General features: G+C 43.2%; 2 protein-coding genes across 9 annotated transcripts in view; one reads left to right on the top strand and one right to left on the bottom strand.

Moving 5' to 3' along the window:
• IFT81 (intraflagellar transport 81) overlaps nt 1-24,430 on the bottom strand; it is a 228,095-nt gene that overhangs the window by 167,710 nt on the left and 35,955 nt on the right. The gene's annotated exons all lie outside the window — the stretch shown is intronic.
• Nucleotides 1-24,430, top strand: part of P2RX7 (purinergic receptor P2X 7) — a 52,323-nt gene that overhangs the window by 11,129 nt on the left and 16,764 nt on the right. For 3 of the 7 annotated variants that reach the window (XM_045458759.1, XM_045458753.1, XM_045458754.1), the window contains exons 2-8: nt 6,570-6,738; nt 7,903-7,971; nt 8,968-9,040; nt 10,102-10,193; nt 12,846-12,931; nt 13,569-13,698; nt 17,840-17,976. In XM_045458759.1, the coding sequence (XP_045314715.1) occupies nt 6,570-6,738; nt 7,903-7,971; nt 8,968-9,040; nt 10,102-10,193; nt 12,846-12,931; nt 13,569-13,698; nt 17,840-17,976 (756 nt within the window). Of the gene's footprint in view, nt 1-934; nt 2,185-6,569; nt 6,739-7,902; nt 7,972-8,967; nt 9,041-10,101; nt 10,194-12,845; nt 12,932-13,568; nt 13,699-17,839; nt 17,977-24,430 lie in introns of those variants that run through there. The other 4 variants (XM_045458756.1, XM_045458757.1, XM_045458755.1 and 1 more) reach the window with 4 other exon arrangements.

The following is a 24,430-nucleotide window of genomic DNA, read 5'->3' as shown; positions in this document are numbered from 1 at the left end:
AGGGAGGGGTAGAGACAGAAGGAGACACTGAATCTGAAGCAGGCCCCAGGCTCTGAGCTGTCAGCACAGAGCCCAATGCGGGGCTTGAACTCACAAGCCGTGAGATCATGACCTGAGCTGAAGTTGGACACTTAACCAGACTGAGACACCCAGGTGCCCCTGGAAACTCTTTTATAAGGGCGTTAGTCCCTTCAGCTTTCATGACGTAATTACTTCCCAAAGGCCCCACCTCCTAATGCCATCTCATTAGGGGTTAGGTTTCAACATTTGAATTTTATGGGCAGGTCACAAACATTCAGTCTATAGCACTATGTGAACTTAGGCTCACTTTATCTGTTCCGCAGTTTGCTCAGATATAAGGTGGGAGAAACTCTAGTACCTTCCTTACAGGGTGGTTTTGAGGGAGGTGAGGATTGAAAGAGTTAATACATATTGTTTATATATACTTAAAAGAATGCTTGGCACATAGAACTCTATCGGGGTTACCGAAACAAACAAACGAACAAAAAAATTTACAATTGGAAAAACTGACCAAAACTTCCAGTTACATACCAACCAGTAAGAGACAGGGGGCAAATTATCACAACTCACTTAGGTTGGACTACATGGAACTGCTGATATTCTATTCCTTTGGGCTACAAAATGAGCAGTTTCATGTGTCCCAAACTAAATACCAGAATGTTCTGTAACTATTAAAAGTGATTCCATATCATAGGTCTCTCTTTACCATACATACATCACTATTGTTGTAGAAGGATTTAGTAATAGGGGCACCTGGGTGGCTCATTCTGGTAAGCATCTGACTCTCAATCTCAGCCTAGGTCATGATCTCACAGTTTGTGAGTTTGAGCCTTACATGGGGATCACTGCTGTCAGCCTGCCAGCACAGAGCCCGCTTCAGATCCTCTGTCCCTCCCTCTCTGCCCCTCCCCTGCCTGCAATCTCTCAATAAATAAATAAATATTTTTTTTTTAAAAGAAAGATTTACTAATATATTATTAGTAAAAATAGCAAGTTCCACGGAGCATGCAGAGTGTGGTCATGTTTGTGAGTCAAGATGTGGGCATAAACAGATACCTGGAAGATACTCTCACTTTCAACAGCAATAACTTCTGGGAGGGAGAGTGTTGGCAGCGTTTCATATCCTTTGTGCACTTCTGTGAAATTTACACTTTTACAACAACTAAGGCGGTTTTCTTGAAAAATGTGGCTCATAAAACCTGAACAGAGGGCTGCTATCGCTTGCTGCCTATTGAGGCCACAGGTCACTTTACCACGACCCTTAGGGTGAAATATTCTGCTTTTCTCACCAAAGCTTAAGACAACACTAGTTGTTTGTTTTGTTTTCTTCTGGATGATATAACACAATGTTGGCTCCTATGGGCTTAGGGTTATCTAACATTTTGGGGCTTCTAACATAAACTTCTGCCAATTTGTGTGGTCTATGGTTTGTACTGGCATAACTGAGTTTTTAGTTCAAGGTCAGGATTTTACATGTATCCATTATTTTCCCTCTAATTGATAAACATTAACTAGTAGATTAAGATTCACTCTTTGTTCTCTGTGCAGTTGAATGTGTAGAAAGCATTGTGTCCTGGAGTAGGAGTTCTTTGGATGAGAGAGAGCATTCGGGAAGCGTGAAAAGGAAATGCTGGCTAATGGAGAAGAAATGCAATAGCCAAAGGGAATTAAGAGGAAAGATGATGTCTTAGTCAAGCTGTGAGTTATAAGGAACTGAAACCCCTTCGCTCTAGCTCAAGGAAAGGTGGGGTAGGGTGGAAAGGGTTGCAGCTCTTATAAAGCTACAACAGGCCAACTATGTCGCGGTCGGCTGAATAATGGCCTGCAAAAGATCTCCACGTCCCAATCCCTGGGACCTGTGAATCTGTTACCTTATGTGGCAAAAGGAACTTTGCAGGTGTGATGGAGTTCAAGGCCTTGAGATGGGGAGATTATCCTTGACTATCTGAGTGGCTCTGATGTAATCACAAGAGTCCTCGAAAGAGGAAAAGGAGAGGCTCAAAGTGAGAAAAAGGAGACATGACAACAAGAGCTGAGGTTGGAGTGACATAGCTATGAGCCCAGGAATGCCAAGGCAGCTTGTAGAAGCTGGAAGAGCTGAAAGAGATTCTCTCGTGGAGCCTCCAAGAGGAACCAGCCCTATGTCGCCTTGATTTTAGCCCTGTAAGGCCAATCTTAGGCATCTGATCCCCAGAACTAAGAGAAAAAAAATTGTATTGTTTCAAGGCACTAAGTTTGTGATAATTTGTTACAGCAGCAATGGGAAGCTAATACAATCAGTACTTAATTTGCCTTGGGGGTGGCTGCTCTCCTCTGCTTTCTTCTCAGTTCATCTCTTGCTGTCCTTGGCCCCTTGCTGACCTCCCCCCACTGCTGAGTGGGCCAGGGATGGAAATAATCAGATTCTTCTCTTGGGATTTTAAATATAAGAAGTAGAGACACAGAGGACATAGTGCCCAGGGCCCATGGTTCCTTTAGGGGCCTAGAGAATGTCTGTTGGCCTTGGGGTAGGTGTCAGTTACCCGACTTTGAGGGCAGTTCATTTTCAAATCCCACCCTTTCGCTGTGTGAGCCCAAGCACAGTGAGGGAGAGCCAGGCTTTGCTGGGAGGCGCTTGTAGCCTGTGGTCCTCTGAGGACTCTCTCACCACCTGGGCATGGGCCAGGGCCCCCTGAGGTGCCAGTATGAGAAAGCCATTCACAGTCAGAGCATGTGGGTCCTCTCTGTAGTGGGCACCTTGGTCTACACCTGGTGAGTCGGTGCTGTGTGCAAGCCTCAGGCTCCACAGCTGAGCTATCCTCTGTCCTTCTCTCCTCCCCACCCCTCCACAGCCCCCTCTGCGGCCAGACCTGCCCTGCTGGTGAGTGCCTAAGTCCCTCAGATCAGTCCCCTTCCATCTCCCCAGACTCCTCAGCTTTCTGCCCCAACATTTCTTTCTCCGGTCCTACCAAGCACCACCAAAACCCAGCCCTTTCCTGCCGGTGTGCTAGAGGGTCCGATGGGTTTGCCGTCTCCAACATGCACAGAATTGCAGCTTCTTCAAGCTGCAAGTTCACAGGGATCAGGGAGCCAGGCAGCCCTCCCCTTGTTCAAGGACTACACCCGTGGCAAGAGGTGACATGGCTTGTCTGAGTCATTAGGGATGGTCGTTAGGGCAGGATACCACCAACTCTTTCTTCTCCTCTTTTTTCCTTTGCTGCAACTCTGAAGCATTTTAATTCTTAAAATGGTATGTTCGTTATCATACAAAGATAAATTTTCTGACTTATGAAAGGGTTGGATTCCATTATGGCTGATTTATGATATGTTGTGAATTCTGGAATGAATATGACAGATTTGAATCGAGCTTCCAAATGGTGGGCCAAATGGACCCAGTGTTATTCTGTGGGAATGTCGCCATATCCAACAGGGAACACTGCACAGACCATGTACATATTGCAATGCTAGGCTGAGATACATTGTTGAACAAGTATTATATTTGTCTATGGAGTTATATGGAATAGCCCTTTCTTATATATGCTGATTGGACCTCAAATCTGGATCTCTAGCCCCAATGTCCTTCTTGATGAGCTTTTTTTAAATGAATGGTATATAAATACTAAAACATGTTGAGAATAATATAATAAACGCCCATGTACCACCATCCAACTTAAATAAAACATTACTGGGGCATCTGGGTGGCTCAAGTTAGTTGAGCAGCCAACTCTTGACTTCAGCCCCAGGTCATGATCTCATGTTTCATGGGTTCCAGTCCAAGTCAGGCTCTGCGATGACAGTGTGGAACCTGCTTGGGATTCTCTCTCTCCCTCTCTGTCTGCTCTTCCTGCGCATGCTCACTCTCCGTCTCTCTCAAAATAAATAAATAAGAATTTCTTTAAAAATTATAAAAAAAGAAATAAAATATTACTAATCCAGTTTTAGCTCCCTGTAAACCCAGCCTGGATCCCATCCTCTTTCCTCTCCCCTTATAAACACCATCCTGAACTTGGTGTTTGTCATTCTATGTTTTTATAGTTCTACAACATTTGTGTATATCTACAAAAATATTTTCCTTTTTTTATTGAGGTGAGATTCATATAACATAAAATAACCATTTTAAGGTGATGAAGCCAGTGGCATCTAATAACACACCATATTGTGTTTACACAACCTACGTCCCAAACATTTTCACCACTCTAGAAGAAAACCACATGCATTTGAAGTCACCCCTGCTCCCCACCCCCTTGCACTCATCAATCTACTCTCTGTCTCTATGGATTTACCTATTCTGGATTGTTTCATATAAATAGAATCATACGATATGTGACCTTTTTATCTACCTTCTTTTATAAAGCATGTTTTCAAGGTTCCTCCACAATATAGCACGTCTCAGTGCTTCATTCCTTTTTTTTTTTTTTTTTTGAGAGGGAAGAAACGCATGTGCAGTCATGGAAGGGACAGAGGGAGAAGGAATCTTAAGCAGGCTCCATGCCCCACACAGAGCTAGATGCAAGGCTCAATCTCATGACCATGAAATCAGACCTGAGCCAAAATTAAGAGTCAGATGCTTAACTGACTGAGCCACCCACATGCCCCTCATTCCTTTTTATGGCTGAATAGTACTTCATTGTATGGGCAGACCATGTTTTGTTTATCCATTCATCTACTGATGAACATGTGAGCTATTTCCATCTTTTGTCTTTTATGAATAGTGCTGCTATGGGCATGTGTAGACAGGCATTTGAGTGTAAAATGTTGTTTTGGATTTCTTTAAATTTTGTATTCATACTGTGGCATGTTTTGTTTTCTCAATATTATATTATTTCCATATTGATATGAGTAGCTCTCCATTTATTCTCACTAGAGCATCCTATTGTATGAATCCAACAATTCATTTACCCATTAAATATTTAAGGACATTTAGGGTATTTTATTTTCCCTCTTACAAATGATGCTGCCATAAACAGTCTTGTACCTAACTCTTTGGAAACATGTATGAGGATTTCTCTAGGGAGTGTACAAAAGCGTGGAATTGCCGGGTCCTAGGAGATGCACTTCCTCGAATGCACTACATATTCCCAAATGTTAGCTGTCTTTTCAATAGTCTCCCAGGGTTCTCAACCCTGGCTGTGCATTAGAATCACCCAGCAAACTTTAAAAATATATATAAGTACCTGGATAACTCCCCCAGACCTACTGAAGCAGAATTTCCAGGGATGGAACTGGGGAGCAGCAATTTTGAAAGCTCTCTGGGGATTATACTACCCAGCCAAGGCTAGGAACAGCAGCGACCAAGTCATGGCCCACTCTGTCTTTGGTTTCATAAGGCCAGGTCATAGAAGGCAGCCACTGGCTTACACTTCGTAAATCATTTGGATATTAGGTGCTGGCCAGAGGAAAGAGACCAAATAAACACATGCTTAATGAATAAACAAAGCATTTAAAATAAAGTCGGAATTATTCAGGGCAATGGGAGACAGGAAAAACAAACGGTGGTGGAATCTACCATTTTGAATTCTTCTTCTTCTTCTTTTTTTTTTTTTTTTTTTGAGAGAGAGGGAGAAGGAGAGAGAGAGAATCTTAAGCAGGCTCCACACCCAGCGCAAAGGCTGACAAGGGGCTTGATTTCACAACTGTAAGATCATGACCTGAGCCTCAATCAAGAGTTGGATGCTCAACCGACTGAGCCATGCAGGCGCCCCTACCATTGTTGTTAATTCCACTTTCTCCTTCTCTTCCTCACACTTATAATAATTTAAATTGATATTCTAAAGAAGGGATTAATAGGTAATGAACTGACCAAAGGCAGGAAACCAGAGTCAGAGCCACATCATGCATGAACACGTGTAGTACAGGGTTAAGAGGTCTGGCTCTGGGCTAGAAGGTAGACCAGCTGAGGACCTCAGTATTGCCACTGACGATCTGTGTTATCTTGGGCGCATTCCTTTACCTCTCTGAGCCCATTCTCTCATCTACAAAAGGGATGATTATAGTAACTATCTCCTATCACTGTGAAGATTAAACAGATGATGCATATGGAGCACTTGGCATGTACTAATTGCTCAATAAAGGGCGGTTACTATTATCAATATTATTTATAAACCAGGTGGGTGTTTCTGGAAAACAGGTGGCTGACCTGCTGGGTACTTCCTTAGGTGTTGATGTGTTGCTTCGCCCCAGGACAAAGCAAGTGGACCAATCTGGAGCTGGACTTTGTTATTTAAGAAGCTGTCTTATAAATTAGAGTCTGTATTAGGCAGTATTGGAGGTTGACATCAGGGGCAGTAGTTTCCAGATGGTGAGTGCTCAGTGTGCACTCAGCATATGATGCCGAGGAGTTTGCACACGTATCTCATTTCATCCTCGCAACAACCCCTAAAGTAGGTATGACTATTCTTCCCACTTTACAGATAAGGAAAATGAGTCACAGAGAAGTCAAGTAGCTTGCCCAAAGTCACCCAGCAAAGCTAGGATTTGAATGGAGGCAGCCTTCAGAACCTGCCCCCCAAGTCCCCACACTGTGCCTCCCTTGAGAAAACCACTGATGCTTTTCTGTGTCTGCCACTTAGCTTTGCTTTGGTGAGTGACAAGCTGTACCAGCGGAAAGAGCCTGTTATCAGTTCTGTGCACACCAAGGTAAAAGGGATAGCAGAGGTGAAAGAGGAGATTTTGGAGAACGGGATGAAGAAGGTGGTGTCCAGTGTCTTTGACACGGCGGATTACACCTTCCCTTTGCAGGTGAGCACTTGCCAGCCACCCCCTCCCAGGACTCCTCCCTGGGCACTGTCCCCAGGGCCTTGCCTCCCTCCCTTGGGACCCAGAGCCTCACTGCAGAAAAATGCTGGCCCTATTTTAAAAAGCTCTGTGAAAATCCCAACTGAGAAAACCTAAAAATTGCAAAATTGGGTCAGATCCAGCAGCTCAAAGACGATTCTTTGCTTTATCAAGTCCTACAGGGTTTCTCAGAATAGCAGCGTGTCCTGGTGGTGCATTTAAAGCACGATTTGATTCACTCACGCTTGATTTATGCACAGCTTTTTGGAAGCAGGGCCATCAAGTCAGCAAGGTCTGTCTAGATTCAGAAGGACAAAGAACTTCCTGCCTGGACAGGACTAGCCCTTTTATGTGGTTTGTGTGGCGTTTTATCAACAAAAATGTCTCCAGGAAAACATTTTCTCAAATACATTTTTGCACAAAGGAAGGATATAGATGACAAAGAAAGGAAGGGTGTGCATCACAGAGAAAGACTATGTGACTGTCTATATTTGCAAGAAGATAAATAAAAGCAGAACAGTCAAAAAGGAGAAATCAAAGTAGGAATGAGAAAACCAAAGAACAGATGGGGATGGGGGTGCTTAAGGGACAAAAGGGCACTTTTGCAGCCTCTGGGAGCTGGGGTGCTCAGCAAAACCATGAAACCCAAGTCACTGTCTGTCGGTTTCTAACAGTGGGTCAGTAAGATCTCCAGCTATTACCCAGGTTGCGGGATGCCGTATGCCCTTTAATTAAAATCCTGGATAATCTGAACAGCATTCTGATGAAGCCAACACTGCACCCCTCTCACCCCGCCCCGGGTTCTCTTAAGTTTCGATTTAATGGGATTTTACTGCGTCCAAAAAATGACAAGGCTGCTTTTGAGGCTGGAACGGAAAATGAATAGTCAGTTAGAATGTCCCTTTGCTCTCCCTCGGCTCAGTGGGGTGGCTCATCAGCTTTGATATTAAGCCCTCGAGCGCAGTCCACGTTGCTCCCAGACCTGATTTGCTCCCAGACCTGATTTCCAGAGTGTGGTTTAGAAAGGTGGAAGGTTCGCCCCCAGGCACTAGGCAGGCTAGATTATTCTGATTAAGTAGTTCTGCCCTCCAATGTCTGGCATTTGCCTACTCTCTCCTTTCTCTACAGGGAAACTCCTTCTTCGTGATGACAAACTTCCTCAAGACAGAAGGCCAACAGCAGGGGTTATGTCCTGAGGTAAGGAGGGGACCAGAGTGGTTGGCAGGTAATAAGAGTCGCTGGAGGGGGCACGGGTCAGAGGAAGATAATGAACTGCTGATGCTATCCTCCACCCCCCACCCTAAGGTCAGGCTCTGGTTCCCCTAAGACTGGCCCTTAAACCTCCTCCCCAGAAAAGCGGAAGTCAAATGTGCATAAACCAGTCATCTCATTTCTTTTTCTTCTTCTGTCCTCAGGCCTAAGACGGGGCTGACCTCATTTTCTGAGGCCAGGGGAAAGTGCTGGCTGGCACCCCTTACTTCCCATTTCCTGCTGAGCCTTTGAGCTTGTCTCTTGGCCCAGTTCTGCAGCCACAGAGGTGCTTGGACCAGGCCCCCTCCCCCCTACCCCAAGGGCCTTCCCTGAAAGTGGTACCTGGTTACATCTACCTTTTGGATCTTTATTTATTTTTATGTTTTGTTGACATATAACTCACATACCATAAAGTCCACCAATTTAAAGTGTAGAAATGAGTGGTTTTTAGTATTTTCACAATGTTGTACAACCATAACACTACCTAATTCTGGAACATTTTCCAAATGTTCCCCAAAATAAGTCCTGTACCCATCAGCTGTCATGCCCCACTCCCCACTTCCCTCAGCCTTTGGCAACCACTGATCCACTTTCTGTCTCTGTGGATTTGTCTGTTCTGGGTATTTCATATCATTGAGATCGTACAGTATGTGGCCTTTTGGGTCTGGTTTCGTTCACTGAGCATCATGTTTTTGAGGTTCATCCATATTGTAGCAGGTGTAAGTGTTCCCTTCCTTTTTATGACTGAGTCATAGTCCATTGTATGAATACACTACATTGTATTTGTCCACGTATCAGCTCATGAATACTTGGGTTGTTTCTACTTTTTCGCTGCTGTGAACATTTGTGTATAAGTTTTTTGTGCAGGCACAGGCACCTGCTTTTCTGTATCTTAGAGACCCGCGTTGCTTACTCCCCACTATCCCATCCTTCTCCCTGCAGTTTCCCACCCGCAGGACACTCTGTTCCTCTGACTTGGGCTGTAAAAAGGGACGGGTGGACCCGCAGAGCAAAGGTATGTTATGTTTCTTCTCTGGGATCCTGGGGGTTGGGGGTGGTCTGGTATCTTGGTGACATTCACAAATGCCCTAAAGTTCAAATCTTTAGACTCTGGCTCTCAGATGCCTTCTTCCACCCTCACCAGGCCCTGGGAGAGCCTGTGTCTGCCCCCATGCCTCTGCTCTGTCCCCAGAGGACTAGGAATGTGATCTAATTCCCCAGGGAGGGCAGCTCCTGAAAACCTCCAGAATTAGCATCTTCAGGGTTCTCACTGACAGGAAAACTGAATGGCCCATAGTACCTTCCGTGTATGCTGAACTTTCCCCTTTGAATTTCCCTGGAGGTTGAGGAATATGAATTGTACCCTCAGGGCACCTGGGGACTGGTACCACCATTAACCGTCAGAATTTCTCTATCTCTTACTTGAACTTAAAGAGGCACATGACAATTAAAAAATGACCACAAAAAAGAACATATCTTTATATGTTATAACATATACACATACACAAAAAAAGGCCTATGGATGTCACACTCTGTTCCTTTAGATGTATGTGTCTGTCTGAGTTGGTATAGGGATCATTCAGACATTACTTACTATTTAACTCTCCCCCTCGGAATCTGCGCGTGGCTCTGATGCTCCAGAAAGATGTGCCGTGCTCATTCTGTGGCTTATGCACATCCCTGGTCCGGGCTGTACACCCCTAAGTGGCTCAGATGCCCACTTAAAAGCCAGGTTCTAGTCTGTTCATGCCAGGCGAGAGAACATGCCCTGTTCGGCTCCTTTCTCAGCATCTTTTCTGGCAAAGAAAGCAAAAGAGCCAACAGCTATCCATGGTCTCTCTGTGTTCTCTCCAAATCTTTTTTTAAAAAAGCTTACCGTCCGATGTGTTCTCTGCTTAGGTTTCCTTATGTAAGTTTGTGGTTCAAATGAGGTTTTGTGGAAGTTAAAACTGCTTGGGCTGAAAAGCATAAATACATAGTCTCTTGCTTGGGTTGAGTTCAAGATGCGCCTACAGTTTTCACACTTGTGCTTTTTTGGCCCCTTGGCCCCACCCCACCCCACCCCACCCCACCCAGGGATCCAGACCGGAAGGTGTGTAGAGTATAAAGGGAAGCTGAAGACCTGTGAAGTCTCCGCCTGGTGTCCCATCGAGGCAGCGAAAGAGCCCGGTGAGCTGCAAGGTTGGGAGAGATGTGGTGGCCCTGACCAGTGATCAGATAAAAAGTCTTGAAAAGTCCTGGGTCCTACTGACTTGGTGACCCTCTGTCCCAGGCACACCAGTGGTCTCTGTGGGGCCCATGCTAATTGTTAAAATACTGCAATAATTCTGTACTGGCTGGTAAACAACTACTACCCTGAGCACCCTTGGCTGCCCCTGGACCCCTGGCTGAGGACCTCTGGAGCCCTCCTCCAGCACTACCGCAGACCTCATTCTGATTGGTCAGTGTCCATACTGAGTGATTAAGTATGGCAAGGTGGTACGAAGGGGGGGAAGAAAGGAAAAGGGAAGAAAGGGGAAGGGTAGGGGAGGGTAAAGAGGGCAAAAGAGGGAGGGAGGGAGGGAGGGAGGGAGGGAAGAGAAGTTTTCTTAAATTAAGTGGTCACAGTGGCACACAGATTTGTTGATCCCTGAATTGATTCTTCTCTTTAACACACAACGTCAGGCCCAGAAGGCAGAACTTGATGCTAAATCTCAGAAACCACAGGGATTGGTGCATTTCAGCAGAAGAATAGAGAGACCTGGATTCAAATTTGACTCTAACATTTCCTTGCTGTGTGACCTTGAGCAAATGGCTTGACCTCTCTGAGCTTCAGTTTCCTTATTTGTAAAATGAGACTAATAGTTGCCCCTACCTCACGGGACTGTTATGAGAATTAAATGAGATGATACTTGTACAGCAATTGCAAAGTGAGCCCCATGCCTGGCTTATAGTAGTCAATAATGTGTGCGTAGACACGCATACTATTTATTTTACATGTAACTATGCACAAGAGACTGCTAAAAAAATACAAGCAGACCTAGATATGGAGCAGGTCCCAAGCCTCTTGTAATCTAATCAAAGAGATAAGACATGTGCATAGAGAGATATAATTCAAGATAGAAAGTTAAGAGTGTCATAAGAGAGAAATAAAGGACTTTGATCCTTAAAGTTTCAAAATCATGTAGTCCTCTTATTCTTAGAATGTTGCCCAGAAAGCATGGGATTTAGGATGTTCTAAAAGTAAATGGTCTAGCATATAGTAGGCATTTGTTGTAAATAAGATTTTTTTTTAATGCAAATGCCAGAAATACAACTTAAACTGGCTTCAGGAAAAAAGAAAATGTTATTTTCTTATTCCTGTAAATGAAGAGTCCAAAAGTACTAGCTTCAGGAAAGACTTGATCCAGGCTTCAAATTAAAATGATGTCATTAAGATTCTCTCCCTTTCATTCTGTCTCTTCCCACCTCCATCGCACACCCACCCTCCAGTTATTCTTTCCTCCGTTTTGGCTTTCCTCACACTGTGGCCCAGGGAACTCCAGGTTTACACTGTGTTTACTACTAGTAATCCTAAAGAAAGTGAGTTTTTCTTTTCCCAGTATTTCCTACAAAAGCCCTAGAATGTTTTCATTGGCCTAAGTCATGTGACAATCTCTGAACCAATCACTGTGGCCAAGAGGATTGAGTTATACTGTCTAGCAAGCTCTGGGTCACTTGCCTACCCTGGGAGCTGTAAGGATGGGTAGGAGATAGATTCATCCTCACCCAACCTTCTGGGCTGAGAGTGGGAGAGACATGGCTTTCCCACCGGGAGAAAACTGAAGTGCTTCTAACAGAGGGGGAACGGATGTTGGAAAGGCAAAAACTGGTGTTCTCTATAGTTACATCCTTTTTATTCTGGAATAGAAAGTAGATCATTCTTGGTGCCCCCTTCCAAATATGTCTGTCCTTTCCCGGTGCTACTCCCATTATATATACCTGCCACCCACTCAGGCATGCCAAGCAATAAAGTACCAGTTGTATCTCTTTATTCATAGCCAGTTCTCTCCATCTTTAGCCGACTGTCAACTGCATGAGGACAAAAACCTTGACTGTTTTGTTTAGCACTACATTCCCAATGCCCAACCCTGTGCCCAGCAAAGTAAATATTTGCCAAATGAATGGATGGATGGGTTGTGGGGGGGACCTTGCTACAGTCTAGGATTTGGTCTCCTCTAACTCATGGAGAATTTATGCTACTCAGAGCCTCTAGAGAATGAGTGATGAAGTCAACTCTATGTGTGTGGCCCTGTGCTAAAGCCTGGGGATGCCAGTACAAAAAAAAAAAAAAAGAAAAAAAAGAAAAAAAGAAAAAATCATTATCCTAGCCCTGCAAGAACTCCAAGCCTATTGGGAAAGATACAAACAAGGGTGTGCTGGCGCTGGCCTATACTAGCTCTGAGCCCTTTATGCTCATCCCTTCCCAACTCCAAGTTCAGTGATACCTGCTAGTAGCTTGAGATCAGCCATGGTGGGAGGGTTTATACTACAGTCATCAATAATTGCTACAGATCAGAGCTCCACCACCTCACCTCCCCCCCACCCCGCCTGGAGACCTGGATGTTAAATATTTACCAGCACACCACTGCACATACCTAAACACAGAATTACATCAGAGTGTGAGAAGAGTTATAGTAAATGCCACGGGGTCTCAAGAAAAGAGAGATTCTTCCTCTTTTTTAGATTTTTAGGAAGGTTTTGCCCACTACATTTCTCTTCACTCATTGCAATGACCCGAGCCAGAAACCAGAAGCCTGTGGTCCCATTGGCCCACTGACCCCCACCCGGCATCCCTCTCTCTCAGGCCTGCGCTCTTGAACATTGCCGAAAACTTCACAGTGCTCATCAAAAATAACATCGACTTCCCTGGCCACAACTACACCACGTAAGTGTCCAGAATGTCAGACTGTGTTAGCTATCTACTGCCATATAACGAATAATGCCAAAACTTAGAAGCTTAACAACCAACATTTATTATCTCACGCTTTTTCTGTGGGTAAGGAATGTGGGAATTACTTCGCTGGGTGTTTCTGACTCAGGGTCTCTCAGGTGGCAGTCAAGCTATCTGCCAGTGGGGACTGCAGTCACCTCTGGGCTTGACCGGGGCTGAGAATCCTCTTCCAAGCGCACTCACCTAGATGTCAGCAGGGAGTTCAGTTCCCCACCATATGGACCTCTCCCTAGGACGGCCTGAGTATCCTTAGGAATGGTGTCTGGCTTCCCCCACAGCGGGTGATCCAAGAGGTACAGAGAGTAAGCCAGCCAGACAGTAAACAAGATGGGAGCCTTTTATGACTTCATCTTGGAAGTGACACAGCATCGCTTCTGCCATATGCTATTGGTTACATAGACTAACCCTGCACAGTGTAGGAGGGGACTACACAAGGGTGTAACTCCAGGGACTGAGGACCCCTGGGGCCCCTCATGGAAACCAGCTAACAATTGGCTCACTCCTATGAAAGAGATGGGTCTCGGTTTCCAATAGACATTTTTGTTGGTTTGTTGCTTCTCATTGTGTGCAGGAGAAACATCTTGCCGGGTGTAAACATCACTTGTACCTTTCACAAGACTCAGGATCCACAGTGTCCCATCTTCCGACTAGGAGATATCTTCCGAGAAGTAGGAGATAATTTTTCAGATGCTGCAATTCAGGTTGGTGGCTTCTTTGTACAGTGAGTCAGGGGATCTCAAACGGCCAAGAGGCCGGGACTCCGGGTCTTAATTATAAGGCATCCTTCACTGAGCATTTAGTAAATCTCACACTCTGCATTACCTCATCTAATCAGGCAACAAAGCTGTGGGGGAGATCCCTGGTTTCCTGTGGCTGCTGTAACAAACTACCACAGTCTTGGTGGCTTACAACACACTTTTTTTTTTTTTTTTTTTTTTTAACACTTCTGGCAGTTGGAAGTCTAAAGTCAGTTTCACTGGACCAAAACCAAGGTATCAGCAGGGCCATGCTCCCTCCAGAGGCTCTACAGGAGAATCCGTTTCCTTGCCTTTTCCACCCTACGGTCCTTGCATTTCTTGGCTCGTGGTCCCTTCCCCCAGCTCTGAAGCCAGCTGCATGGCGTCTTGCTTCAGTGGTCCCACTGACTTCTTGTTCTGTGTCAAGTCTCCCTCAACCTCCCTCTTATAAAGATACTGATCTTTTTGAGAACATTTATAAAAGGAAACATGTAGGGCCCATCTGGATAATCCAAGATAATCTCCCCATCTCAAGATTCTTAATTTAATTGCAGTCTCTTTTGCCCTATAAAATAATGTATCCAAAGATTCCAAGGATTAGGACCTGGGATTGGAATACCTTTGGCAATGATTCAGACTACCATACTTGAATTAGTCAGAATTCTTCCAGTTGTACGTTATAGACATCCAAACCAAATGATGTGAGCAAAGAATAAATTAAAAAGCATCTGGGGGGCAAAAAGAAACCAAACAATTGGCTTAAGCCAAAAAAAAAAAAAAAAAAAGCCATATTAACTCATATAAAGACACCAGGGGAAATGGACCTTCTAGTACAGCTAAGGCATTTTCCTACCTCGGAAATTTTCTTCCTTTCTGGAAAAGTCTTGCCCCAGACATACCATTAGCTGTCTCCCTCACCTGCTTCCAGTCTGTGCTCAAATATAAGTTCAGCGAAGCTTTCCCTTACCACTTCATTTAAAATGACAATTTCTAGGGGCGCCTGGGCGGCTCAGTTGGTTAAGTGTCCAATTTCAGCTCTGGTCATGGTCTCACAGTTCATGAGTTTGAGCCCCACGTCAGGCTCTGTGCTGACAGCTCAGAGCCTGGAGCCTGCTTGGGATTCTGTGTCTCCTTCTCTCTCTGCCCCTCCCCCACTCATGCTCTGCCTCTCTCTCTCTCTCTCTCAAAAATAAATAAACATTAAAAATTTCTTTAAAATTTTTTTTTGTGTTTATTTTTGAGAGAGAGAGAGAGCATGAATGGGAAAGGGGTAGAGAGAGAGGGACAACAAATTAGAGGTGGGCTCCATGCTGTCAGCACAAAGCCTGATATGGGGCTTAAACCCACAAACTGCGAGATCATGACCTGACCTGAAGTCAGATGCTCAACCGACTGAGCCACCCAGGTGTCCCCCCAAAAATTTTTAAGTGACAATTTCTAACCCTATCCAGCACTATCTGACATACTATATAATTTACATATCCATTTGTCTGTTGTCTGTTTTCCCTGACTAGAATGTAAGTTCCATGAGGGCAGGGATCTTTGGCTTCTTTTGTTAGTTTTTTTTAATGCTCAGCATAAAGGACACTCAATAAGTATTTGTCGACTGAATGAAGTGTATGATAGCAGCAGGCATGGCTGCATCCAGGAACTCAGATGAGGTCTTTAGGAATCTGGCTCCCCATCTCTTTGCTTTTTCTTTAATGACAAGGTCATTCTCAGGCAGATCGTCCTCATGTCAAGACAAAGGCACCAGAGGCTTTAGAACTGCACTGTCTGATATGGTAGCCACTAGTCACATGAAGCTATTTAAATTTAAATTAATTGAGATGGAATATTTATTTCCTTTGTCATGCTAGCCACATGTCAAGCACTCAGTAGCTACATGCAGCTAGTAGAGACTTTATTGCACAGCATGAATATAGAATATTTTCATCACTACAGAATATTCTGTTGGACAGTGTTGCTCTGAACTCTCACACTCTCTAGCTGGTGGTCCCAACGAATAGAGGACCTCTTTTTTTTATGGTTCTGGCAAAATGTCTCAGAGAGGGCTCTGATTGGTCAATCTTGGGCCACATACCTATTCCTGAACCAGTCACCAGGTCCAGAGGGATGCCTAGTCCTGACTGGCCAGGCCTAGATCATGTTGCCACTCCTGGAGCTGGGAGAGGGGACAGTCCCATCCAAACCACTCAGTTGGGAGAAACGTTTCCCAAAGAAACTTCCAGGGACTTTTACCAGGAGAACTGGATGCTGAGTGACAGAAACATCAGATATTCACAATAATATGTACAGTGCTTGGCTTAGTGCCAATAAATGATAATTGTGATTATTCTGTGTTATTTCCTCTTTCTCCAAGTCAGAGTCTGCTTGTTTTTCATCTTTTTATCCCTAGCATCTAGATACTGTCTTGAAATACCATATTATATCAATTCAAAGACATACTTTTTTCTGAAATATTTAATATTTATATTTCTGAATCAGGAAATACTTTAGATTCATGGAATTTCACAGTTTAATTGACAACATTTGTTATGTTCCTTCTCAGAGGAACATAAAAAGAAAATTATGTATCTGATAAGCAATGGTGTCTAAGATTCAGTGAAATAGGACAGTCAGTGTTCAAAACATGTTTGTAGAAAGAAAGAAGTACCAAGTAGAGGTAAAAGATTAAGAGATTCCTTAGAAGTTCAGAGAAGAAAAAGGTGGCCCTGAACAGAGGAGGATGGGGTGGCTGAATTGACAAGGAAGGATGTACATTAGGTCTTGGAGGCGGATGAGGACTTAGCTAGAGAGATGGGTGGGAGAAATATTTCAATGGGAGAAAAGGACAAGGGCCAAGACTTAAAAGTTCAAAGTGTACCCAAAAATTCCACTCATCATAAGTAGACACAGAAGAGAAAGGACATCATATGTCCACACAAAATCTCGTACTAAGTGTTCGTACATAAGCTCGTACATCAGCAGCATTATTCATAATAGCTAAAAGGTGGAAACAATCCAAATGTCTATCAGAGGATAAATGGATAAACCAAATGTAGTCTTTCCATACAAAGAAGTATTCTTCCACCACAAAAAAGGAATGAAGGATTGACACAGGCTACAATATGGATGAACTTTAAAAATATTACGACAAGTGAAAGAAGCCATACACAAAAGATCACCTATTATGTGATTTCATTCATATGAAAGTTCAGAAGAAGGAAGTCTATAGAGACAGAAAGTAAATTAGTGGTTTCTTAGGGCTGAGGGAGGGGAGAAAGGGGTGTTGACTAAAAGTTCAAGGGTTTCTTTTGGAGGCAATGAAACTTGTAAAATTTATTATGGTGATGGTCACACATATATGTGAACGTACCAAAAAATATTGAATTAAACACTTTAAGTGCCTAAACTGTATCTCAATAAATCTGTTAAAAAAAAAAAAAAGAAATGAAAATTTCAAGTGCTTTAAGGGAAAAGTATACACAGTTTGGAATAAGAGCTTTCTCTAGGGGGTTGTTGGGAGGTAAAGCAGAAAAGATATGTGATGGGGCACCCTGAATTCCAGTGTAACAAACTTCAACTTCATCTTTAATGGGGGGCGGGCAGTCAAGGTGTTGATTATGGGAGAGATTTATTGAAAGTTGTATTTTATGAAAAGAAATCTAACGGTGTGTCCCAAATGGGAAGACGAGCAGGGAGACGCGTTTGCAGCTACTTGTGTGTGTTAGATGGGCTCATGTGCTCAGGGCTCTGAAATTTAATCCGTGTTTTCTTCTAAAAAGAAAACCTTTGGGGTGCCTGGGTGGCTCAGTCAGTTAAGTGTCCGACTTCAGCTCAGGTCATGATCTCATGGTTCGTGGGTTCCAGCCCCACATCAGCCTCTGTACTGACAGCTCAGAGTCTGGAGCCTGCTTCGGATTCTGTATCTCCCTCTCTCTCTGCTCCTTCCCCACTCATACTCTTTCTCGCTCTCACTCTCAAAAATAAACATAAACAATTTTTTAAAAAGAAAAGAAAAGAAAACCCTTGCCTTAATGATCATCCCTATGCAGGGAGAGGTCTGGTAGCTGTGTCCCACATGCAGCAGGACTTGCAAACTGTGTCTCCTTGTCTTCCCCAGGGAGGAATCATGGGCATTGAGATCTACTGGGACTGCAACTTGGACAGCTGGTTCCATCGCTGCCATCCAAAATACAGTTTCCGTCGCCTTGACGACAAGACCACCAATGAGTCCTTGTATCCTGGCTACAACTTCAGGTAACAGCGCTCCAGGTCAGACCGGCCACCACTGGCTCTGCACAAACCTCCAAGGCCAGGCTGAATTGCATAACCAGCAGCCAGCAAGAATTAATTTTGGTTCCCAAGGCAACAAGATGAATGCAAAAATCCTCTACGAGCTAGGGAATGGCTGGATTTTTGTATGAATTTTTTTCTTTAAAAAAAAAAAACAGAAACAAAAGTGGGCAAACAGGGAAGAACATAGAGAAGAATATAAAAATCACCCATAAGTCCTCAACCCTGAGATAATGAAAGATAGCCCTCTGGTGAGTGTTCCTTCCTCTAATTGACTCTTTCATGTGGCTGCTAGGAGATCGCATCATGCTTATAACCTGCTATTCTGTGTTTGTGCGTTTGTTTTGCCATATCCTGGGTCACACAGAATTCGTTGTGACCATCACGTTAATGATGCCAATGGCGGGAGCGTAATGATATCAACAGCCACAACTTAGGGAGGGTCTTCTATATACCAGGCCCTGGACATCATCACCTCTCTACCTCACGGCAACCCTGAAAAGGGGATATTAGTGTTCCCAGGTAGAGCTGAGAAAGGTGAAATGATTTGCCCAGGACCCACAGCTAACAGTAGCTCCATAATACTAACTAACCTAGGTCACTCTGACTTCCAAGCCCATGCGCTTTCCCTTCCATCTCATGATTTTCTCACCTGTGCCTCCATTACTGGACATTTGAGGCACTTCCAGTTTTTCTATGACAAATAATTCTATGCTGCAAATTTGTGTACATAAATCTTTGAATTCCAGAGTGTTTCCCTAGGATAAATTTCTAGAAGTAGAGTTATTGGATCAAAGGTTATTAACATTTTACCATACGTTGTAAAATTTTTTTTCTAGGACACTTTTTCATTTCTCGGTTTTATATTTGGTTCTTTCTCAAAGCCATCTATTATTGTTTCGGTGAGGTCCCTTCTTACCTTATGGATCCTCTTCTCTGTCTGTTCTACTGTATAACCTCTTTCAAGTTGACCCTTATCTGTAGTAACTAGAGTGGGATTTCTTCTTCCGAAGCGTTGGAGTATTTGTTGGTTGGTTTCAGCAAGAAAGACCTTGTGCAAAGTTCTGTGTGTACTGTGGGATGTGAATATTCCTCAGTGGGGATTATGTAATTTTGTAATCTGCCAGGACTGTGTGACATCTATCCATTAACCAGTTTGGGGGTTAATTTCTGGGCATTGGATGTCTTCACTCTGCCAAAAGTATCCCATCCCTGCTCCCTTGCTATGTAGGGCTTCTGCAGCTTCGGCTCCCTTCCCCATAGGTGTAAGACTCTAGCTCCTAGATACAGATCTGGTTGGGGTACCCCTAGGGCACAGACACATGGCCCCAGTTCCCCCCATCACTCATCTCTAGCACCTAAAAAATATCTGTCCTTGTTTTGAGCTCAGTAATATATTGATATGACTTTAATAGGTATATTAAATATATATATATATATTATCTTGTATTTCTTTCTGTATGGGTGGTGGTAGGCTTACTGTACTAGAACATCTTAAAGACTCCTGAGGCTACAATGCGTCCACACCGGCAGTCTTGTCTGACTTTTAAGGTTCTTTGATGCTTCTTGCTTCTGGACTTCAACCCTATAAGAATTGACTAGAATCCTGGTTCCTCTTCACCATTTAAACAGGCTGGTGCTGGTTTGGTGCTGACTTACTCTTGTTTTGACCCTCTGCACAGTTCACTCCTCTGCCCCTGACTTTTCCCCAGTGGTGATCCTGTGCCATCCTAACTTAAGTTTCCATGTTACCTCCTATGTCTGGGTTGTTTTTTCAGCCTGTTCCTACAATTCTGTCTCAGCACTAACTTGGCCTTTAAGTTTGAGGCTCCATGACCTCTCATTGCTTCTGGGTGCCAGTCAGGTTTTGGCAACTGTAATTATAGTTGATCATTTTGGGCCCTGGTTCCAGACACAAAGTAGGCTTATGCTGTTCCCTTTTCAAAAAGAGTTGCCAATTACATTCCTAGAATGGGGGCTAGCCATCATTTTGCCTATGGAGCCCGTAGGAAATTGATATTGGCATTCCTCATTTATTTACTCATCAAATACATATTGAAGAAAACATATTGTTGTGACAGTGGGTTTATATTGGTAAACAAAACAGACAAAGTTACTACTTAGCCTATATTCTAGTAGGGCATGAATATAAGTATATTATAATACGTAAGACAAAAATATAAGAAAATCCAACAAGGCAACATCATTAGTCATCAGAAAAACAAATTTAAACCACAATGAGATACACCTACACACCCCCCAGAATAGGTAAACATTTTTAAAAGCCTGGCAATTCCAAATGTTGGCAAGGAGAAGAAGCAACTGGGACTCTCCTATTTCCCTGGTAGGAGTATAAGATGGTATAACCACATTACAGAACTATTGGGAAAGTTCTTAGAAAGTTAAACACACATCTATCCTGTAATCCAGAAATCCCACCCTCAGGTAAAGAAACAAAACCTAGGTACACACAAAGATCTGTACATGAATGTTCACAACAGCCTTAGTTGTAAGTACCAAAACCCAGAAACAACCCAAATGTCCAGCAACAGGTGCCCGGAGAAATAGTGATATATTTATACAATAAAGTACTAGCTAGTATAAATAAAGAAGGAACACACTGCTCGTACATGCAATGGCATAGAGGAGTCCCACCAACATTACATTGAGGGAAAGGAGTCAGATTGAAACAAGTCATACTACATGATGCCATTTATATGAAGTACAATAGACAAAAATTTTCCGTGATGATAAAAGACAATGGTGGGTGCTGGGCTGGGCGTTGGGGGATGGGAAAAGGCAAAATAGGAACTGATTGGAAAGGAGCACAGGAGAGTTTTCTGGAGTAGTGGAATGCTCTAGATCTTGATAGGGGTATAGGCTATACCGTGTATTCATTTGTCAAAACTCATCAAACTCAACTCTTAGGACTTGTGTACTTTACTATACATAAATTATACCTCAATAGAGAAAAAAAAAAAAACAACTCCAACAAGACCATTTCAGATGATGATAAATGCTCTGAAGAAAATCAAACAAGATACTGTGATGTAGGGTTGGGGCAGAGAGGGCTGCGGAGTGACCAGAGAAAGCCTCTCCAAGTTCAGGGTGGGACCCCTACAGATACCATGAGTTTTCCTAAGGACTGTGCTTTCCTAGTTAAGAAGAGCAACTGCACAGACAGGAGCCCATGTTAGTGGAATCATCTTGCAAAAATGTGTAGCCTCTCTGAATACCTTTGGTATTAATGGTCCAGACCAGCTGTTCTCACAGTGTGATTCCCAGCATCAGCATCACTTGGGAATGTGTCAGATGCAAATTCTCAGGCCCAGCCCTGTACCTACTAAATCAGACACCCTGGGGATTGTCTTCACAAGCCCTCTAGGTAAGGGCCTCTCAAGTGTGAGAACCACTAATCTAGAAACTTGGTACTCAAAGTGTGGTCCTGGGACCAGCAGCAGCACGGGCCTCACCTGGGAGCCCGATGTAATGCAGAATCTCAGGCCCTATGCTTGATTTACTGGATTCAAATCTGCAATTATTTTTTTGTTTTGTTTTGTTTTGTTTTTTTTTTTTATTTTTGGGACAGAGAGAGACAGAGCATGAACGGGGGAGGGGCAGAGAGAGAGAGGGAGACACAGAATCGGAAACAGGCTCCAGGCTCTGAGCCATCAGCCCAGAGCCCGACGCGGGGCTCGAACTCACGGACCGCGAGATCGTGACCTGGCTGAAGTCGGACGCTTAACCGACTGCGCCACCCAGGCGCCCCTGTTTTGTTTTGTTTTAATGTTTACTTATTTCTTTTTATTTCTTTTCTAAAATAATTTTTGTTTAGTTTATTTTTTTAATTTATATATGTTAGTTAGCATATGGTGTAACAATGATTTCAGATTTCTTAATGCCTCTTACCCATTTAGCCCATTGCCCCTCCCACAACCCTCTAGCAACACTCTGTTTGTTCTCCATATTTAAGAGTCTCTTATGTTTTGTCCCCCTCCCTGTTTTTATATTATTATTTTTGCTTCCCTTCCCTTATATTCATCTGTTTTGTATCTTAAAGTCCTCATATGAGTGAAGTCATATGATACTTGTCTTTCTCTGACTGACTAATTTCGCTTAGCATAATACTAGTTTCTAGCATAGTTTCTAGATTACTAGCATAATCTAGTTTCATCCATGTAGTTGCAAATGGCAAGGTTTCATTCTTTTTGATTGCTGAGTAATACTCCATTGTATATATATACCACATCTTCTTTATCCATTCATCCATTGATGGATACTTGGGCTCTTTCCATACTTTGGCTATTGTTGATAGTGCTGCTATAAACATGGGGGTGCATGTGCCTCTTCAAAACAGCACACCTGTATCCCTTGGATAAATACCTAGTAGTGCAATTGCTGGGTCGTAGGGTAGTCCTATTTTTAATTTTTTGGAAACCTCCACACTGTTTTCCAGAGTGGCTGCACCAGTTTGCATTCCTACCCACAGTGCAAAAGAGATCCTCTTTCTCCACATCCACGCCAAGTTGTTAATGTTAGCCATTCTGACAGCTGTGAGGTGGCATCTCATTGTGGTTTTGATTTGTATTTCCCTGATGATGAGTGATGTTGAGCATTTTTTCATGTGTCAGTTGGCCATCTGGATGTCTTCTTTGGAGAAGTGTCTATCCATGTCTTTTGCCCATTTCTTCACTGGATTTGTTTTTTGGGTGAGTTTGATAAGTTCTTTATAGATTTGGATACTAACCCTTTATCTGATATGTCATTTTCAAGTATCTTCTCCCATTCCGTTGGTTGCCTTTTAGTTTTGTTGATTGTTTCCTTCGCGTGCAGAAGCTTTTTATTTTGATGAGGTCCCAATAGTTCATTTTTGCTTTTGTTTCCCTTGCCTCCGGAGATGTGTTGAGTAAGAAGTTGCTGCAGCCAAGGTCAAAGAGGTTTTTCCTTCTTTCTCCTTGAGGATTTTGATGGCTTCCTGTCTTACATTTAGGTCTTTCATCCATTCTGAGTTTATTTTTGTGTAGGTGTAAGAAAGTGGTCCAGGTACTTTTTTCTGCATGTTGCTGTCCAGTTTTCCCAGCACCACTTGCTGAAGAGACTGTCTTTATTCCACTGAATATTCTTTCCTGCTTTGTCAAAGATTAGTTGGTCATATGTTTGTGGGTCCATTTCTGGGTTCTCTATTCGGAGTGTCTGTGTTTGTGCCAGTACCATACTGTCTTGATGATTACAGTTTTGTAATACAGCTTGAAGTCCAGGATTGTGATGCCTCCTGCTTTGGTTTTCTTTTTCAAGATTTCTTTGGCTATTCAGGGTCTTTTCTGGTTCCATACAAATTTTAGGATTGTTTGTTCTAGCTCTGTGAAGAATGCTGGTGTTATTTTGATAAGGATTGCATTGAATATGTAGATTGCTTTGGGTAGTATTGACATTTTAACAATATTTGTTCTTCCTATCCAAGAGCATGGAATACTTTTCCATTTTTTTGTGTGCCTTCTTCAATTTCTTTCATAAGCTTTCTTTAGCTTTCAGTGTATAGATTTTTCACCTCTTTTGTTAGATTTATTCCTAGGTATTTTATGGGTTTTGGTGCTATTGTAAATGGGATCCATTCCTTGATTTCCCTTTCTGTTGCTTCATTGTTGGTGTATAGGAACTGCATTTTATTTTATTTTTTTTAGTTTATCTATTTATTTTGAGTCAGAGAGAGAGAGAGAGAGAGAATAAGCAGGGAAGGGGTGGGGGTGGGAAATACAGTGGATCTTAGAGAGCCTGATATGGGGCTCAAACTCACAAACTGTGAGATCATGACCTAAACTGAAGTTGGATGCTTATCAGACTGAGCCACCAGGTGCCCCTCAAAATCTGCATTTTAACAAGATTCCCAGAAGATTCATGTGCACATTGAAGTTTGAGTTCATTTTTGTTTACTTGGTTTTTTTGCCTACACGATGTTTTGAAAGTTGAGGCATTCTACATAAAATTCTGGACTTCCTACTTTTCTTGAAAAATTTAACTATTTAGGGGTGAAAAAAAAAAACTAAACCATTTGACAACTGTGGGTTCATATCCCACACAGCAGGACTCAGCTGGAGGTATCTGTCGTTCCCTTTGGAAAGGGCATATGTTTTTTTGGTTTGCCATTGTCCCCACCACTCCTTATTCCCTTTTACCTGGCCTGCATCACTCACTTCTGTCATCTGCCTGGCCCCTGTAGGCATATGAGTTTGAGACCCTTGACTAAAGGCCATCTGAGATCAAGACACAGGATGCTTCTTGCCTCCTCTGGGTCAGTGGAGTTTTATCCAGGGCCCTGAAAGCGGCTCCTAGTTTACATAATGTTTTGATATCCCCTGCTGCTCTCCAGAACAGACTTAAGGCCATTAGCAGAAGAGACGATTGGATCAGTGGTCCCCTG

This window comes from Leopardus geoffroyi, chromosome D3, assembly GCF_018350155.1.
Source record: "Leopardus geoffroyi isolate Oge1 chromosome D3, O.geoffroyi_Oge1_pat1.0, whole genome shotgun sequence".
NCBI classification, from domain to species: Eukaryota; Metazoa; Chordata; class Mammalia; order Carnivora; family Felidae; genus Leopardus; species Leopardus geoffroyi.
Note: the sequence above shows the minus strand (reverse complement) of the source record. Positions and strands in the feature narration are given on the sequence as shown.